Source organism: Larimichthys crocea, chromosome XXIV, assembly GCF_000972845.2.
Source record: "Larimichthys crocea isolate SSNF chromosome XXIV, L_crocea_2.0, whole genome shotgun sequence".
Classification (NCBI taxonomy): domain Eukaryota; kingdom Metazoa; phylum Chordata; class Actinopteri; family Sciaenidae; genus Larimichthys; species Larimichthys crocea.
In genome coordinates this window covers 19,270,436-19,290,377 of record NC_040034.1, presented here as the reverse complement: position 1 = coordinate 19,290,377, position 19,942 = coordinate 19,270,436, and the positions used below count along the sequence as shown (strand labels likewise).

At 39.8% G+C, this 19,942-nt stretch overlaps 1 protein-coding gene across 1 annotated transcript; it reads right to left on the bottom strand.

The window, feature by feature from the left end:
• Nucleotides 1-15,947: 15,947 nt before the first annotated feature.
• LOC104923349 (potassium channel subfamily K member 17-like) lies at nucleotides 15,948-18,820 on the bottom strand. The gene is made up of 3 exons (XM_027274648.1): nucleotides 17,764-18,820; nucleotides 17,508-17,676; nucleotides 15,948-17,405 (listed from the first exon to the last, which is right to left on the bottom strand). The coding sequence occupies exons 1-3, from the start codon at nucleotides 17,968-17,970 to the stop codon at nucleotides 17,158-17,160; spliced, it is 624 nt and encodes a 207-aa protein (XP_027130449.1). The 5' UTR covers nucleotides 17,971-18,820; the 3' UTR covers nucleotides 15,948-17,157.
• Nucleotides 18,821-19,942: the final 1,122 nt, after the last annotated feature.

The following is a 19,942-nucleotide window of genomic DNA, read 5'->3' as shown; positions in this document are numbered from 1 at the left end:
GTGCCTGCATTGACACAATCCTATCTTTGCAGGTCCAAATATCCTGACCTTGTGGATTACTTGTTTATCTTATGCTGCAATCCACCTGACATAACATAACCCTAACTTGATATAAAATGATCTCCAACACTGAAAAGCCAAGTTGGAAACTCTGGCAAGCTCACATAAACACACCTGACGTCACTGCAGCATTATGGTGGCACACACAGTGAACAGCGAGCAGACTGACCTTTTTCTATCACTTTTGTGCTGTAACAACACTGTAGTCGTCATTTCCATTGTCATTCAGTTGATATGTGTTTGATAGACGTCTGTGTGTTAATAGACTACTTGTCTCATCTCTTTCAAAATGTGATAAATAGATGCTTTTGCAGTTCAGAGACTTGCCACACAAACATCAATTTCCTGCTGGTGTTTTTTTGTTGTTGTTTTCCTGAGCAGATGCTCTGGGATGCATTTAGATCAGAATTCAGAAACAGCAACTTAGAGCTATTGACTCATGACTTTCTTTGATGGAAGTAGGATGCACCATAGCTCAGTCGCAGGCATCATAACAAAGGGTATGAATACTGTAAATGGAATATCAGTCTTTTATTTTTAATAAATGATCCAAACACCTGTTTGTACTTCATCATTGTGGGGTATTGTGTGTAGGTTGATAAGTGGAAAACTTCTGAAAACTTTTCCTGCTGTATGTGGAATAAATATCATAGTGCTTTCTCAAGAAAAATGAATACACATCTGTTTGACATTATCAATATGCGATGCAAATGAAGGAGTGGGATTGAATAGTTTAAGGGAATGCTCCTGGGGAAACCTGTGTCAATGTCCAGAAATCAGCTGTTCCAATGTTTGCTCAGTTGATTCGTTCTGTTTTCTTTGTCTGTGCTGCGAGGAGCAAAGATCAAACAAAGAAACAAATATATTGATTAGTTAAGTAGATTCACAGATGCTCAGACGGAGATAACATGGTTTATTATCATACATGTCAAAGTACAGAGTTGAACACTGCATGTCATTTGCAACAACTGGCATGAGAAAAGGAAAAATCAAATTGATTTACACGCCCAAAATGTTACATTGTACAGTGTAAGTCAGCAGCTGTGTGAGAATTCGTGACATGACATGCAAGACAACAAGATATTGCATCATGATCACTGGTTTTCTAGACCAAGGCCGGTTTTCTCCTTGTGTGTGTGTGTGTGTGTGTGTGTGTGTGTGTGTGTGTGTATGTGCGTGTGTGTGTGTGAGATTTTGTTTTATGTTCCTGCAAGTACAAGTTAAGTACAAACTCAAGCTGCTCGTTTTTAGACAATTGCACTCCCACAGTGCATTTGCTTCCTCCAGTTAGAAAATATTTTGAGCTTTTACAGTATGTCAAGAGAAGCTTTTTCGTCATAACATAATTATGCCTTTCCCTTTTACACATTGGCATTAAATCAAAGGCAAATCACTGAAATGCTAATGTTCAAAATATACTGTATGAGAAACTGTATAAAAGCTAGAATTATGTTCACAAGAGTAAGTACTGAAACTAAAGTGGATGCAGAGTTACAACTCTGTGAGCTCTAAACAAATCAACAGGATCAGAAGATTCTCAAACCTTGTTTTATATTTCCTTGGATGTCCCACAGTGAAAAACAAACACACATTTGACATTTTATTATTTTAGGAATTAGAAGTAGCCTGAAGCTCAGTTAATTACCCACAAAGTCCTCCTTCATTAAAACAATTAGGTTAGACTCTAAACAGTAATTTTGTGTGTTCATAACAAGATCCTTTTATTTACTGTTCTGTCACCTCCTGAGCATTTACTAAGTAAAGATCAATAATATTTACAATCATAATCCACGATTAGTCGTCTTCAGCTGGTCCAAAATGCTGCTGCACGTCTTTTAACTGGCACAAGCAAATTTGAGCACATTTCACCGATTTTAGCTTCATTCCACTGGCTGCCTGTTCATTTTAGGATTCATTTTAAAGTTCTTTATTTGCTTTGAATGGCCTTGCCCCACCCTACCTCTCTGAGCTGCTGCACCCCTACATGCCTAGTCGTTCCCTCAGGTCAGCTGACCAGCTGCTCCTGACTGTCCCTAAAGCTCGGCTTAAGTTCAGAGGGGATCGAGCATTTGCCGTTGCAGCTATGGAATGAATTGCCGCTGCACATTAGACAGGCCTCCTCTCTGTCTCATTTTAAAACCCTTCTTAAAACCCACCTCTTCTCTTTGGCTTTTAACACCATGTAGATGGTTGATTTTATGTGTATACATGCATTTTGTTATTTACGTACTTATTTTTGTCTGTTTTTATTTTATCTAGTGCCTTTTATTCATTGATGTTTTGTTGTGTTTCTATAGTGTTATTTATTGTGTTCTATCGTATTGTGCAGCACTTTGGAAACCCTGTGTTTGCTAAAATCGTGCTATATAAATAAAGTGGATTGGATTGAAGTGGATAATCTAGTGACACTAAAACGTACTGACAACTGACATTGTTAAACACGCCTAACTTTATGAAGTATGTTTCAGTCTTAGCTGGTGCTCCAATGATCTGCATTCATTAAACTTCTGACAAAATGAAAAGAATAGTTCCATATTTTGGGTTCATTTCATTTTCTTGTTGCCTTTTTGCTAAGCTGAACGGCTGCTGGCTCCTGCTTTATATTTATTGCATCATTCTTATCTGACTCTTCACAAGAAAGCGAATAAGCATATTTCCCTAAAAATTTCAAATGACTCATTTGAATATTTACATAAGACATTCTTTTTCAGCGCCAATGGTGTAATGTTAAATGTAGTGTAATCTAGTGTAGTGATCTTTCAGAGTTATGCAGAAGCATGCATTATCTTAAAAAATCAGCTGACTGAGCTGTGTGCTGTTTGGCAGACCTGTCAGTTCTTTGTCATAAGGATAAAGATCAGAGATGAACAGTGAGAAAGCTCAGCATGTTAAACAACCCAAATGCTTACATAACTTCCATTCCTTCCAACACTCAGTGGAAGACTTGACCTTCCTAACCAAAGGGTAAATACAGCTCAGCAGTGAACAACTCTTGTGATGTGATGAAAATCCTTTAAGAGCTAAGGCAACCAACTATGGTATAAACTACAGGTTCATAAAACATTGACTGTGGACATTTGAGGAACTGCAGCTCGGCGTAGGCGTCACTTCACTACAGCCCCAGAGGTAGCTGCTTGGTTGTAAAAAGTGCTTAAATAAAGAAACAGATATCACTGTTACACCTTAGGATTTTGGGTACAGTGGTACCTCTCCATGAGATCACAAATAAAACGTGTTTTTCTTAAATTAATGTTGATATCATATAGACTTATGGTTTCTATACCATTGTTCACAGTCTCATAGCTCAGGCTTTGGTAAGTCAACCATGGACCATTAGGTCAGTCTCAACAAAATGCAACCTGGAAAATAACTTAGATCAGAAACAGCAAGTACATTCCATTAGCTGACACACGATTTTATGGCATTTCGCCATGTGAATCAGATGTCTACCACTATTGGGGAGTGTAAGTTTTTAGTTTCAACATGCTGCCTAAAGGTGAAGCGAAAGAATGCAGCCCACTGTTTGCACTGTTTGTACCATTTGGATATTTGTTTTTTCAAATAAATCTACAGAGACATGTTGTTCCATTGGTCCTTTTAGGCTGTCAGTATATGCAGTCTAAGGCCAAACATCCGCAGATGTTCAGAGATATCACATAGTGATGGCCATCATGGTGGTCTGGTGAAAAGCCCTTTGGGATACAAGGAGACTTCTGGGAGTTGCAGGCGGGCCAGATAAGACAACCGAAAGAGCCACAACAGATAACATAGTATCAGTGTGGCTGCATTTACACATGTTTACTAAGAGGATGGAATCTTCTTGGACATCTTAGAAAGCTCAGAGTTTCTGTTGCACGAGGACGCAGCATTGTTTCAGTATGGTCTTCAATGATTATCACAAAGCATGAAGGTGTGATCTGTTTATGCCAGCTATTATCATACTCCCAGGAAGAACACACCCAAAGAGACTTGCGAGACAAGATTTATAGCACTTTGTGTAAAAGCCAGGCCGCGTAAGCAAAACATTAGAACAAGAAATACATTTTGAGAGACAGAAATTGTAAGAAAAACAAAAACAAAAAGGTAAAACCTTGACGTAAGAGCGAGCAAGATGTTCTACCTGATGTTCAGGCGGCAAAATCACATGCGAATCCAGCAGGAAAATTTCTAAGTTGTTTCTTAAAAAAACTGCTGAAATGAATAAGTCATACAACGTTGCCATGGAGACGACTCACCGCTGTGTAGAAACTCTTGCAGTTGTTGCTTGCATCAGCATTTCTGGGACAGAAGTTTGTTTAACCGACTCTGTTACTCAATCTGGTGATCCAGGTTCAACATGACCACAAGCATCTGACCTGCTGAAGTGTCCACAGACAAGTTGGTTAAGGAGGAGCTGTGACCGCCCTCTGACCTTACAGTTTCTTTAAAAAAGAAGCCCCTGATTCAGTTGGTAATACCGAATATTTAAAGAACTAATGAGTTTTCTCTCAAAATATATGTGCTTCCTGTTTGTTAAGTTATTCTGTATGCCATCTCTTTGTAAAGGATTATTTTTAGTGTCTGTAGAGGTGTACAGTGATTTGAGCATGTGAAATGGTCACAGAACTGCTTCCTATAGTCCATTGTTTTATGTTTGTGTTGTGGTTTTTTTTTTTCCAGAGTTTGTCGGTGGGAAGGAAACCTGCACAATCAGCCTGCTAATTTGTTTCTGGCTTCTTTTACAGTATGTGTTCCCAAACATAAAAATCAGAAGACCCAAAGACAAAGTTAGACTCATAATGAATACTTAAATCGCTGCATGCTCTCTCTATTGTGCTTGATAGCACACACTGATATCATTTTTATGGTTTATGATTCGTGTGTAGACAGTGTGTCTCTAAAGTGTGCACTAAAAACAATATATCAGCTGGTTGTATAGTTTATTACCTCATGATATTTAAACAGCTACTGATTGAGCACAGAGCACTTTTTATTTAAACTTTATTGATTTTTCCTTTTTACTGGTTTTTAAACTTAGAAGCTGAATAGGTATAATTCTAGAAACGCTAGAGGGCAGGTTAGGATACAGTGAACACAAGTTACAGATAGCCTCGAGGCAAGGTGCTCCACTGATTACCCTGTCAGAGTTCTTGCACTGTGGATATCTAAACTGCAGAACCTGTCGGTTCACCAGGCGAATCCTGAATGCTCTAAAACAGTGTTTCTCAGTCCTGGTCCTCGGGGACCCTGCATGTTTTAGATGTTTCCTCCTCCACCACGCCTGATTCAAATGAGTGGCTCCTTATCAGGCCACTGCAGAGCTCATTTGAATCAGGTGTGGTGGAGTAGGAAACATCTAAAACATGCAGGGCAGTGGCCCCGAGGACCAGGACTGAGAAACACTGATCTAAAAGATCCTGCACCGCATTTTCTGTAAGCTTAACTATGTTAATGCTAACTTGATAGCAGGTTGGTGGACACAATGAACCATTTTTTCTGCTGTGAGAATAGTGAAATCATTTTAATACTTTGTTTAGTGTATTTCAGATTTTCATCCTTGGTCCTGCATAACAAGCCATGGCAGCTTCTGTACAGCTGTGCAACATAATCCCTGTGCCATGTACTGAGGGCTTCTTACAATGAGGACAATTCAGTCAGTTCAACAAAATATCATTTGGATCGGGGGAGTCTCCCACACCTTCTAAGACAGGCTCTTTCATTCTGACTGTAAAATGTCGAGTCACAGGGTGCTCCTCATTCACTTCAACACAGGGCTCATTGTTTTTTGTAACAAAGAGCTGTAGCAACAGCACCATCAGCATATAAGTACAAGGCGGTGGCACAAGAGTGAAGGCCCATAGATATTCATGATCACCTAGTCTACCACGAATAAGTGCTGTTTAAAGATGTTAAAGGAGCACTCCGCCCATTTAACTCATCTACATCTGTTTGTCCATAAGGAACACTAATAAGCCTGGGAAACCAGTTCTGGGGGGAGCTCTCTATGGTCTGAAAAAACACCCTGATAATGCCATGAAGGTTATCTTCATCTTCACACTAGGGAAAATTCAGGATATCTGGATATCAATTTTGACCTTCTTTTTTTAAATTATCCACCTCTTACAAATTTCCCAGCATTAAAGAAGTGGAACACTACAGTAACCTTCAACTTGGAAAATAGCAAAGTGGGCCAAATAAAGAACTGATAACTGATTAAGGATTGTAGAAAGTTCCAGAATATTATCTGCAGTTAATGACTTTGTTGGAAACCACTCCTATTTTTCTCAGCAGTACAATGAGGGAGAGAGGAGAGAGCCATGAACAGGTGGGAGGTTCATTCAGTGAGGCAGCACAAAGAGAGCTGTTGGTATCTCCCTCCTTTTGGTTGCTGAGTTGGTCTCAGCTGAGAACACCGGACAACTCATTTGCAGATCAGACATGTTTGCCGTAGCAGACTAAAAAAAGTGATAAATCCGCAGCCTTTGATTTGAGAAGTGCAGCGCCAGAGCTGCAGTACACACAGCTGTTCACTGTGTTTATCTTGTAAAAACACATGCAAATGATACCAGGCTGCTAGAACATAACCACACACGTGGCTTTGTTATAACTCAGTGTTGTGGCTTTTTCTCCTGGAGACATCAGATTACTGGACACATTTTAAAGCAGCACAGTGTAGCCTTTCTACCATAAAATACCAACAGGTTTTAAATCATTTTGATGCTACCCTGACTTGTAATCAGGTGAATGGTCTCACACTATGAAACTATGTAACACCCACAAGAAGTCACACGCCATCAGCTATTTCACTGTAAAACTAGATCAAATTTTAAGTTTTTTCCTCCAGATGCTGCACATCAACTCTCTGTGATTTACAGAGTTTCCTGATGGACAGTGAAGTAAACTGCTGCCAGCTGTTGCTGCTGTTAGCTAATGTTAGCTCAGTTCGTTAGCAGGGCCGAGAGTATTAGTGTTTGTGTTTTGGTCCACCAGGAAGAAGAGGTTTTCAGGTTCGATGGCATGGGGGAATCTTTGAGTGCCGGAGCCGGTGTCATGTCAGAACCAGAGCTGGGCATGCAGGCAATGTAACTGGGCCTAATCTACACTGCAAACTGCGTGGTATGATTGTAAGCAGAAAGTATTGTACATGCGAAGGACAAGAATTTCAACATTTAAAGATAAATCATTGACACTAAATGTACAATACAGAAAATAGGAACTGATTTCATACAGGGTTCGTGTTATTTCGAGTTATATTTGAACTACAAATACAAATCTTAGGATCAAAGGCTTTTAAAATCAAGATAATCAATATCACATATTAATGATTCCACAGATCCAAATTCACACCCTTACAGTCAGGGGCGTAGTGGGGGTTGACTAAAGTAAAATCTGAGAGTTACCTCACCTATTTTCAGATCAACTGTATCAATCAATGAGGGGAAATAAGACAAGCCTCTATGCTTATAAAGTAAAGTATAAACTTCAAATGTAGTTGGTTGAAGGACAAATGGCGTGATTACAGAATACAGATCATATAACACAAGGTCAGCGTATCATCAGTCTATGAAGTGGACTTGGAACAATATGCAATGGAACAATCATTTCACAAATGCATAACAAAATTGGATAAGGATAAGGTGCTGATCTTGAGTATGCTTTACAAACATCAATATTGACCCACTTAAAAATTTTTTGATTATCACAAGGTCTCCTGTGAGAAGTCTTTTTTTTCCCAGGTTGTCTTAATTCATGATTCATGTGCCGATTGCCTAAGGTTTTAAGCATTTGCTCCAAATCGTGGTTGTAAAAGGTTGAAACAGGCCAGCAGAATTGCTGAAAAAATGCCGCAGGGTTTTTTTTTTTTTAAGTTGCTGCTCTCCTTTCCTGTACAGGCTTGTCTGAGCTACAGAGAGAGTATTTGCCAGAAAGGGAATGCTTTGGGATGAGCAAGGGCATGTTATTTGCTGGTGGTACAACCTCTAACATTGTGGCACACTGACTTTACCAGAACTTCCCCAGAAACGAAGATTAGTTTTTCAGGTGTATGAGAGGAACAGAAGTCACAGGCTTGCAAAATCAAAATCCACTCCATGTAAAGTCAGAGCTCAAAGTTTACTTCTATTATCAGGAAACGTTATCACTGGATTACATCACATATATCATTTATTTCTAAGATTAGATGACTAATAAGTCAGGAATACCCTGTGAACAAAACCCAGTCTCCAGCTTCAATTGAAAAATATTTTAAATATACATTTCTGCATTAAAATCAATAAAAAATGGCGAGACCTGTTGAGCTGTGTACTTACATTATCCCAAATATTTCATACAATGTTTAAACCCAGAGAAATCATAATTTTATTAAGGTAATGGTGCGTTTCATCTGGTTGCCAGTTAATGGCGTCACATCCTCTTGAAATGCTCAAGTTCAGAATTTCCAGGTGTAGCTCATTCTGGTGTTCTGTATGAATCTCATCAGACACCGTAACCAGACTGAATGTGCATGTGCAGTGTGTTGCCGCTTGGTGGTTTTCGTACAGGTACTGTGTGTTTGCAGTGGCATCCAATAAGGCTACTGTGGATTTAAAATGTGTAGTCACTTATTCTCCTCACACACACACACTGACATCAGGGAACGGAGGATACGAAGGAAGGAAGGAAGGAAGGAAGGATGTCTGCCAATGTGACTAAAAGTAACATGACTGAAACCTAAACTTACGCACATTACCATGACATGATTTCTGTCTGAGTCATACTCCCATACTAATTCATGCTATTTAAAATTATGTCTTTTCTTATTTGTTTGATTTGAGAGAAGTAATTGTATACTGTCAGTATAGTGGACAGGACAGTGAAGTAAACTGCTGCCAACTGTAGCTGCTGTTAGCTAATGTTAGCTCAGTTAGCCGGGCTGCTCGGACTGTGAGTTCAGAGCACCTAGTGTTTGAACCACAGGCATTTTGGACCAGGATGAGGCTTACAGGTGGTGGGAATACTTACGGGGAGTGAAGTTAGTGTCATACCAGAACTGGACCTGGGAAAAGAGCAAAGAGGACGCTGACGGGGGAAGCTAAGAAAAGGAAAGGAGAGAGTGAGTGGGCAAAAACCTGCCAGACAAAAGTAAATCTGGGACTGACTTTTAGTCGTTGATGAGAGCTTGGTGAAATAAAAGGGCTGAAAGAGAGACGCCGAGCTGGGCTGACTGCTGTTGGACTAGTCAGTAATGTAATCGTAACGAATACACGTGTTCAGTTGTCTATATTGTCCAAATGAATTCACAACAATACCATAGATCAAGTTACCTTTCTGACCTTGTTGCAGAAACCCTCATTGTATAATGCTAAATATATATTTCCTACTCATTAAGAAGTGCCTTTTCTATGTCGGGAAAAAGCTGATACAAAGCTTTGAGTCAACAGTGATTATAACCATAACCATAAGTTATAAACACATAAAGCGTTTTATCACAGACTCATATGACAACAGTCACAAGTTTACAAGCTTAAATTACCGTAGTTCAGCATATAGACATCTTTATGAATGTTTGCCCTCTGAAGTCCTCACAAGAAGCTGCGAGCCAGCAGCCTAAAGGACACACCCTTTTATTTTACACTGTATCTTTTCTTTATATCTCAGAAGCATTTTAGTTACACAAGCCTTCACCTTTTTGATGGGCAGACTGCTTCTTGCTATGTCATATAAGCACATGCTCTATCTAGGGCGAGAAAGACCCTGAGGCTGACAAGAAAGTAATGATGAATGAAGACAAAATACTGTATCTTCTGTAAACTATTAGCTGCTTTCTTGTTGATTCAGTTGCTTTAACGTTTACCAGCAGGTCCAATAAAAAAGTTTGCAACCCTCTTATAACAATAAACTCTCACCAATAAAACCTTTTAATCATCAATCATATGGGGGTTTGATTGTTTTTGGTAACCAGGGTGGGGATGGGACTTTAATTTTCCTTGGGTTTACAACATTGTTTGACAATTAACATAAGGATTTGTCATCTGGTGTGGAGTGACTTTATGGCACGTTCTACGAGACGCGTGTACATGGAATTCAGACTATCACGGGATCAAGTTTTCCTAGTATTGTTTTGCCCTTAAAATGTATTCCCATATAAGAATCCAAGTGGAACAGTCAGCCTGTACCGCACCGTGTGTTTTGCACCCTGGTCGCCAACTTGCAATTATAGCAGTTTTAGGGTTGGCTCAGTATGACATATGATGTTTGATGTATAAAAAAAGCTTGAGATTTCTTTCTTTTTTTTTGCAGCCTTTGAAATGCCCACCACCTTGATTTTTTGAGATATTAAAACTTTTGGTTTCAGATGATTTTATCAAAAACATTATGAAAAAGAAGGTCCTGAAGTCAATGACCACATCTCAGGTAGCCAGAACAGCATGTTTAGACTCCGCTGCTGTGTGGACTGTCAACAAGAATACACCCACTTGTGTGCACTCAGGATTGGTGAGTAACAGTTCATGACAGTTCAGTTAACAGTTACATTGAAGTAAATTTAGCATTGTTGTTTTTAACTTTGAATTATTCAGATTAATCAGTTATTAAAAGCATAATCTGTACATGTTTATTGGTTATTATGTTTTCTGCATTTGTGCTATGGACTTGTACTTCAGGTTATCACTAACCTGTAATCTGTCGTGCACGCTATAGTGAGTCAAACACAGACCTGCAAACATGCTCATAGTTTCCCTCAGACAAACTCAGACAGACACACTGATCACACAGGCTTAGACAGAAGTCCTCGCCTCAAGGCCCCTTAAGTGACACAGAATCTTTATAGTAGTCTGGGTTACATGGGGGTGTGTAAACAGACCACTGTTTCAGCTCAATTAACCCAGAAAAATTATGAAATGTACTACTTGTTGCACAGTAGGTCAGGTCAAGGTCAACATTTATGATCTGTAATCTACAAATTATGGATTTGTAACAAACATGTTTCTGTTGGGTAATGTTCTGTTAAAGGTGGGAGTACTTTCTCTGTAGTCATGTGACGTTTAGTGAAAAAAAAAAGATCACAGTGCAGTGCAAGAATATGTCACAAATATATTGTGCATGGACTATAGAAAGTATAGACATTTTTTGGTCATTTTTTAGCATCTTCAGTACAGAACAGAGACAAGCCCTTCAGTAACTCAATGGACTCAGCATGTCTTTCATCTGCCTTCATGGAAGAAAAGTTTCTAGGATTTCTACGTAAAATCAACATTCACTACAGTACTTACAATTAGAAATGGAAACCTTCATGATTTTAACAAAGTTGAGTGATTACTTTGCAAGCACAGAAACTACAGTTACCATGAAAATGTACAGGCGTAGCAACATGGGTACAAACTCCTTTTGGACTGGGTTTCATCCATATCCATAAAATTCCTCAAAGCTCTCTTCTTAAGCAGTTTTCCCAACATGCAACCATCAGCGGCTGTCTAAAAGCCTTTACAGTGTTTTTTTCTGTCCCTAGGACTTATGGGAATTGGTGTTCATTACCAAAAAGAATGAATAAACAACTATATCATCACATACGACACGCTGTTGTGAAAGGTTGTGTTCCAAGGCTGGATTTTGCTCTCAGTGGGTGGCAATTTCTTTAACTGTGGTAATGCCCTGACTTTTCATCTCTCCCCAGGCCAGAATTGGATCTGTTTATGTACTTCCTGGATGCATCAATGTGCTTTTCTGTCTTCTGTCAACAGCTGCGAGTCAACAAATATACGCTGCACGGATGGCTTTGACCTCATCATGTATACATCCAGACATGTTTTGGCACGAGTGCTGTTAATGAATACTTAGTCGAAGGTGAACTTTAACAGTGTTTTGGGCAGGTCGCCACAACCTGGGATTATTATCTGTCATGCTGTTGTTAGTAAGAGTTTGAGAGTGGCCTTGCTGGTTGGTGTTTGCACTTTAACGCTGGCAAACATCCTGTTCTTCTACGTTCACATCTTGCACGCAGCCCTGTTTAGGCACTCTGCCATAAGCGCAAAGACGAGAACTTGGATGAGCAGAGGGGCGGCCTTGACCACACAAAAACATCCAGGTAGACGCACGTCCATCTTTAGAGTGACTCAGTACACAAGCTCATGTGTTTTTTACTGTTTAGTCTGCCTCCTCACCTCCTCTAGACATTTACCTCTGTGTCATAGTGTATCATAGCCAGAGGAGGCTTGACAGAGCATGGTAGAGAAAACTGAGCAGTAGGAGTAGTTTTGGATGATGCAAGTGAAACTTTAGACTTCTAGGTTTGACTGTTGTTCATGAAAATTCATCTTTTCTGTTTTGCCATCAGCTCCTCTGCCCTCATGCCTTATACCTTTGTGTTCCGGTTTGTTGCTTACTGTTGTCAACTCAGCACAAGCCTATCTGTACACTCGCCTGATTACAGTAATTGTTGGGATTTGCGTGAAGTGCAGTTGATGCCTCGTAATGGAAAGCAAATCAAGTAAGTTAAAAAAAATGCACACAAACACAGAGGTGAAGCTGTGAATCAGAGGGGTGGTGGTGTGAGGGGGGAGTTAACTGTGTCACAGGGAGGCAAGGGAAAATAATGCCCACAGGACTGTGGAGGCAGGATGTGTATGTTGTCCTCTCATTGGCTTAGAGCAGTTAGTTCAGGTCCAATGAGTGGGATAGAGAGGGACACGCATAAGGCAACCATATCAGAGGCCCTGGAGCCAAATGTGAAAGACAGATGAAAACCTGGACTAAATAAGTGCAGTAAAAGAACACCACCTATTTAATACATACAATATATGGCTCTTAAGAATGTGGTTATTGATATCAATATTTGGACAGCACTGTATCTGTACATGTCCTTAATAATTAACATTCCTCTGGGCCATGTCAATATTCTTTATCACAGAGTTATCACTGTTTTTACAGCAGTAATATCTTTAATTGCAGTCCAAGTTTAGCCTCATTTTCCACAGTTATCTCAGTCTAGCTGTTTCGCTTTCGCCAGTCCGATCAGAGCAGATGTTTTGCTTGTCAATGATTAACATCTGCAGAGATGTTGTGATGAGAGCTGGCGCTGCCGAGAAGGCGTTAATGTGTGTCAAACAGAACATTTAAACTCCTCACTGCACTTCACCGCAGGGCTAAGTTCTGGCTGCGCTCTTAATTGAATGTGGATAAACTGTTGATACGCATCATTAAACCTGATGAACAGAGACTTCAGGGCTGCAATGTTATTTGTCCATTCAAAACTGCTGTAGCTTTAGCTTCCCTGCAGTGTCCAAGCAGCAGTTCCAAATAAATTAGAGTCATTAGCATCATGGTCAAAAATACTGACGTTAATCCCTTTTTATTGTCAATACTAAATTGTTGTTAAATGCTCAGTTTTGATTGGGCAATGAGGGCATTCTACTGTCTGTTATTTATGCATCATAAACTTTGGAGAAACACGGCAAACACAAAAGAATCTTTTTTTTTATCAATAAAATTTGACATTACAAGAATAAAATCAAACCTAAATCATTATTTTGTGTCAAATTATTGATTCCTTTCGTAAGTAGCTGCGTCATAAGCAGGATAACGTACTGTGAGCCAGTCATTGTTGCAAAATAAACCCTGACAGGATGATGTAGGACCCCAGTGTGAAGCGTATATTATCCCCAATTGTAGTTTATAATAACATGGGACCTTGATGTCGCCAGTGGTGATTATGGGACCTCATTTGTGCTCATGAGTGTGTGTGACTTACTGTATCAGCAAAAAAAGGCTCAGTACAGTGTCATATTTGTGTATCATGTTTTAACCATGTGGCATGTTTCCACTTTAAACAAGGAAGCTATCCTGAAAGTTGATCTTGAGAAAACAAAAACCCTCAATACTGTTTCCTGAATTGACATGAAGGGTCACACAGTACAGCAAAGGTTGCACACAAGCACATCCACGTGATGAACAGGCTAACTGAGATGCATTTCATTGACGGACTGCTGCTCTCGTGTGCAGATGAGCCAAAGAGCACACAGCATTGTGTGTGTGTGTTGTGTTTGTGTGTGCATTTGTGTTGTTTCCTGTGTGACTGCAGGACTAGATGCATTAGAAGTCACATAAGTGATTTGTCTGTGCGATCTAGTGGGCTGAGCATCATTTTTGCATCCATCTAAAACCTGACCTTGAATTTTATGCATGTTGTGTATTGACATGACAAACATTTCTTACTTTGCACAAGGTGTTCTTACTGTAGACACTAACTCCTGCAGCGCACTCGGTTGCAGCTGTCCAGCTTGCAGCTGCACAGTTATGCACAAGCAGACACACCCACATATTTCGAATATGCTCTGTAGATTTTGCAATAGGTTACTTGTTATTTGGTATGTGGGTGGAAAACCACATGTTGTTAAAAAACACATATAAGATAAGAAAAATGCTGACTTGCAAAGTTACTTTTAATATTTTAACATTCATATTCTGTTGATTCACATTTAGGATGTAGAAGATCATCTTCAATCCAGTAACGTCTTCGTCCTTTGTGTCACATGAAAGAGCACCTAAAGAAAACACTCCATACATAAGGAACGACCCAAAGAGTTTTTCTATTTGCAATGGAACGCAAAAAATAATGGTCTGTCACTCTCTGACTTCTCTAACATGTCTGTGCTTGTATGTTACTTTAGAATATGTAAATCAGTAAAAGAAGAAGATGCCAAACATAAAGTCTGATTTTTGAAAAATGCTCTTCTTAAAAAGAGCTGGGCACTCTAGTTTCTCTCAAATGTCACTCAAATAAGAGGATATTGTGCATTGTGTTTCCAGCTGTGGATTAATACGCCTGGACGACAAACACTAACAATCCCCTGGTGCTCTAAATTCACAGTCCAGGCAGCCTGGCTAACAAACTGAGCTAACATTAGCTAACAGCAGCTACAGTTTGCATCAGTTCACTGTTGGTTCTGCTCACACCGCTGCTTTTATTCACCATAATAAAAGAGAATATTGCCTTATCTTATCTTCTAGTCAGTTAAAACCATGTTGTCAATGTTATGAAGAGGTCACGATCATGTGTAAATAACAAAATGTCAATGATTCCTTCTACATGCGGCTGAATGTAAAAACTGTCTGGCTGCTTGTGCACCCACTTACCACAACATGACACTCACTTACACTTACACTACATACTGGTTGTGTCAGACCACTTCCCGCACTACTAATGAAAGTTTCGTGACACATCTCAAATTCAAGCAGCCCAGCATATACTGCGATGAGTAATATCTGTAGTTTGTCTGCACCGGTGCTTATTTCTTGAAATGAAACAGATAGATGATGACGATGGGGCCAAAAGCAAACACAGCCTGAATTTCAGTGCCTTCTCTCACTGTGGACAGTATGCATGTTAAACAAGTGTTCGATTAGACAGAAGATAGTGAGAGGCACCAGTCCTCTCACACATACTCAGTCCTCATTGAACCGTGGCCAGAAAGGTATGTGGCATTCAGTTGTACAACAGTCCTGTCACTCTCACTCATCTCCCCTTCATATTGTCCACACAGAGAAGAAAAGCAGAAATTCTTCAAACTTCTTTCCTTCGCTGTTTGCTGGAATTTTGTACTTTCCCTCAAATATCTCCCTTTTTTTTTCGCCAACCTAATTCTGACTTGTCTTACTATCCATCTCTCCAGAACCTTCTCATTTTCCATTCTCTCGCGCCTGCTGCTTGCCGTCTGTCTTTGTCATTCACTCCTCCTCAGTATTTCCTGACTTGCTCTGTGATATATGAGCCTCTAGAGGCGTTTGTGCCTTTGAGTGCTGCTGTGACCCATATTGTTCTACCCTAGCGTGGATCATTGTCGAGAAAAATATAAAAAAGAACAAAAAACAAAACGCATAATGAAATCATGACTGTACATTTATTTATTTAATGGTGCAAAAAGGACAATAAATTTGACGTTTGAGTTTGTTCCGTCTGACACATGATATTCTTTTCTGAAGTGTAGGAATATATTGACTGTGATCCATGTGGGTAGTTTATATGATTTCAACACTATGTAGAACAAATACACAGTATGTACTGGCTGCTTTGCCTCTGGTTTGAATGTATTATTTCCCCAGTGTTGGTATAGTAACACCACCTAGTGGATACAAAGCTAATTTCAACACAGATGAGCTTCACTAAATGCTCGAAAGACATGAAAAAAAGGCATAAAAACCCGTAACAATTCAAATGTGGTAAAAATAAATAAAAATAGAATAAATATAATGGAGATCGTAACAGTTAATATTTGATATAACAGTGTTAGTTACTTAAAATTAAAAGCAAACAGGGAAATATCTTCTGTAATCTAATCACATTGATTTTCTTTCTTTCTTTCATGTTTACATTAAAATCTTCCAGTATTTGGTGTGTTTAGCATTAGCTCAGCATTTTGAATGTACATTTTTAACATGTCATGGTAAATCAAGGCCATGATGTCTTCAATGATGGCAATTTCAGGTACTCCTATTACGCAACAAAAATCACATTATTTGCATGTATTTTTAACTGATTGTGGTTTTGACTGTATGCATCACCGGTGGTTCAAAATGCACGGGTCATTGTGTCGCTCAGCCACTTGCAAAATGAGTTGGCAAATGACTTGGGTTTGTGGTCAGTGGCAACACACCGAGAGGCCAAAGAGCAACAGACGAGCTGACTAGAGTTTTCCGCTGACCACGAACCTGCAGACAGATACATGATGCAACGGACGCGCTGACCCACTACCCTCCAGTAGACTTTAATCTCGAATGACTCTTTTTAACCAGGTAGTTTAATTGGGGCGAAGAGTCACTTGTTTACAGTATGGGAGACAAAGTGCTGACAGACCAAACATTACGTGGGCGTTGTCTGCTGTCAAACAAACAAACCTGACTCAACAAAAATGAGTCAATATTTGAGCAGCAGTGAAAGAGAAAGGGGTCAAAACCGACACATATTAAATCATCACAGACTCTCAACATTTACAGTCTTATAACACACACACACACACACACACACACACACACACACACACAGACACAGCTGTCACAGCTTAGCCACATTCCACAATATGCCCACATCCTGATCTACAGACAGATAACTCTACGGATAGGTCAACTCACTGAAATCTTTTTTGTACATTACTCAGTTACAGGAGCCTTCTTGATCTCATCTTCCTCCTCCACCTGTGTGTCCGGGGTGTCCCCCTCTGCACTGCCAGACTCTTCCTTCGTCTGTCTGCACCATCGCAGTTTAAAGTGGGTGTTGAGCCTCTCCAGGATGTCGATGGAGTGATTTATGAGCAAGGCCAGCCAGGCCAGGCCAAAGAAAATCCACGAGGCCATGAGCACGCTGTACCACTCGGGGTACTTTTTGTCTGGATTGCTATCTGTAAAGGAAAGACTCAATGAACAAAGCAACGTAAAAATGCTGATACAAACCTGAAAAGAATTGAATGGCCACTCAGGTGGAGGTGTTCACAGTACTGTACCCGCCACAAAGTCTCCAAAGCCGATGGTGCTGAGGGTGATGAAGCAGTAGTAAATGGCCTGGGAGTAGGTCCAGCCCTCATGCTGCTGGAACACAATCATGGGTACGATAAAGAAGAGAACTGCCCCTGACAGGTAAGACACCAGGTGGACCAAAAAGCGGGTACACCTCTGCAATGAGATGTGGGAAGGAGAGGTCAGTCATGTTCTGAAAAATCTTCAACATACTCAATCATTAGTGATTAAAGATCTCCTCACCCGCCCGGTCTTCTCCTTGAGGAAGTCAGAGAGGTTCCTCTCTATAACGAGCATGTACTTGCCAACCCTGTTGAGCACCACCATGTTGAGTGGGATACCAAATAGTGCGAAGAACACACAGAAGATCTGGCCAGCAGTGGAGCTGGGACTTATGTTCCCATAACCTGCGAAACTGTAAGGTGTTAGTATCTCATCATGCTGTTTCATTAATAGCACTAAATAAGTGACGTGCCTCACTTTATAGAATGGACTAAATTACAGAACAGGTTAAATGTGACTGAGATTTATAGAAATATATTCATTTGCACTGCAGATGCTGATGATTGGCTTTCTGTCATAAAGGCAAACAAAACAAAGATAAATGAGGGTCATGGTCGGGCCAAATGTACAGAAGGCACCACGAGTCTTCATTCTGGGTTAATTATTTGACATAATAAAGCCTGCCAGCTAAAGTTTGCTAAAACACATAGACAATAAAGAGGATCAAATTCATTCAAAAGCCCACCTACTGCCCAGAAACATTCCATAAATTAAATGAAATTAAAACTGCTCTCAAAGGAGTATGATTTTTTGGGCTGTAAAATTAGTCAATATGTTGAATAAGTAAAATCCAACACAAGATCAAAACTTTTTAAGAGCACGTGTTGCAACACATGATCATAAACCTCTCTCGTGGGTTTCATCCCATGCTGTCTAACCTATAGTTGTGACCACGGTGGCAGCGAACACAGCTGAGCTGGTGAACTTCCAGAAGCCGTCCGTGGTGTAGTTGCCTTTCAAACTTAAGCCTGCCTTGGACGCATCTTGAACAATCTGAAACAGATAAAAACATAACTCAAACTCGATGGCGTGTGCCGTGGACTTGGGTCAGACGTTATGACTCGCAGTTGTGCAACTCTTGTACGAACTGATTTAAAATGACCTTCTAGGACAATGTGGTACAGTTGTGGGCGAGACCCTTCTCAGCACTGTGTCAGACTGAGTGGATATGTTGATACAGTGTGTTACATAAAAGTCTTCACCAGTGTGTGAAATGAGTCCAAAAGAAATACATAACAGTGTGAGACTTGTGGCCTTGTTATGATGTAATATTTCCTAAACTCAAGAAAAATTGTTACTGTAGGTGTTGCCCTATTTAAAAAAAAAAAAAAAAAGAAACTGCAGGAAGTGAATTAAAATGTAATATCTTCATGCTGTGATGTATTTCAGATTTAACACAATGCAAATCTAGGTTTTTTTTAAACTCTCGCCCACATCACCTGCCAGGATTATCAACAATCTGCCTTTTTTTAAACATATCAGCCTTTTCTCGAGAATGAAGCTCTTAAATATTTTCCAAGGAAAAGATTGCTAAATTTAACTGCTGTGTAAATCAAGTCAGGGCAAGATGGACGAGCAAAGTAGTTTGTGCATGAGAAGCTGGTATTTGCATGAACAAAGTCGCCACACATACGCATGATAGGATTTAAAATAGGAGTCTTCACTTTATGGCGTACAAGTCCTACATATGTTTTTTTTTGTTTGTTTGTTTTACATTAATAATAATCACTTATCTGCAGAAAGTGACTGCAAATGACCATCTGTTATTTATGACTCTTATCTGTGGTAGATAAGTGGTTACTGTTCTTGTTTAAAGGCCCAAAACTGTATTGCGTAATGGTGCCACTACTGTTGAACTTTTATTCCACGTTGTTGATAACTTGAGTGATTTATTGGAAGCAAAGATAAAAACGCTGCTTAATATGTGTCTAAATCTCTTTTTATCTCGGTAAAAGTCGTATTGAACCTACTGAACCTTTAAACTGTTCACTGATGCTGCTGTTAAGCATGTGTGGAAGAGGAGTAGGGCTGTGGCTCACATGTAAATTCAGTAGTCTCTCTAGAACCCATAGTTTGACCCGTATTAAACTGTTAATTTTAAGATCATAGCAGATATTAACTAAGAAAATGAGTGCAATACACTGATATCTGTAATGGTGCTGCGTCTTTTAAAGCATTTTCCGTGTCTTTTTTTATTTTATGAACCTGCTTCTTTTAATGCTCCATGTGTCTGTGCCTCACCTGAGCCACCGACTCCAGGCCTTCTTGGTTCAAACAGGTGTACGTCGCAAGCAGCTTCTGTTTGCTTAAGAGTAAAAGACTGATGTCCTTCTGTCCGAGATCTCCCTCCAACTTCCAG

What these genes read in the sequence shown, in the direction of transcription:
- LOC104923349 (XM_027274648.1), bottom strand. Translation starts at nt 17,970, where the DNA reads ATGAAACAGCATGATGAGATACTAACACCTTACAGTTTCGCAGGTTAT. An exon ending in TCAAGGAGAAGACCGGGCGG is followed by an intron (nt 17,677 to 17,763) that starts GTGAGGAGATCT and finishes ATCTCATTGCAG; the next exon opens with AGGTGTACCCGCTTTTTGGT. An exon ending in CTTTGGAGACTTTGTGGCGG is followed by an intron (nt 17,406 to 17,507) that starts GTACAGTACTGT and finishes TTTCCTTTACAG; the next exon opens with ATAGCAATCCAGACAAAAAG.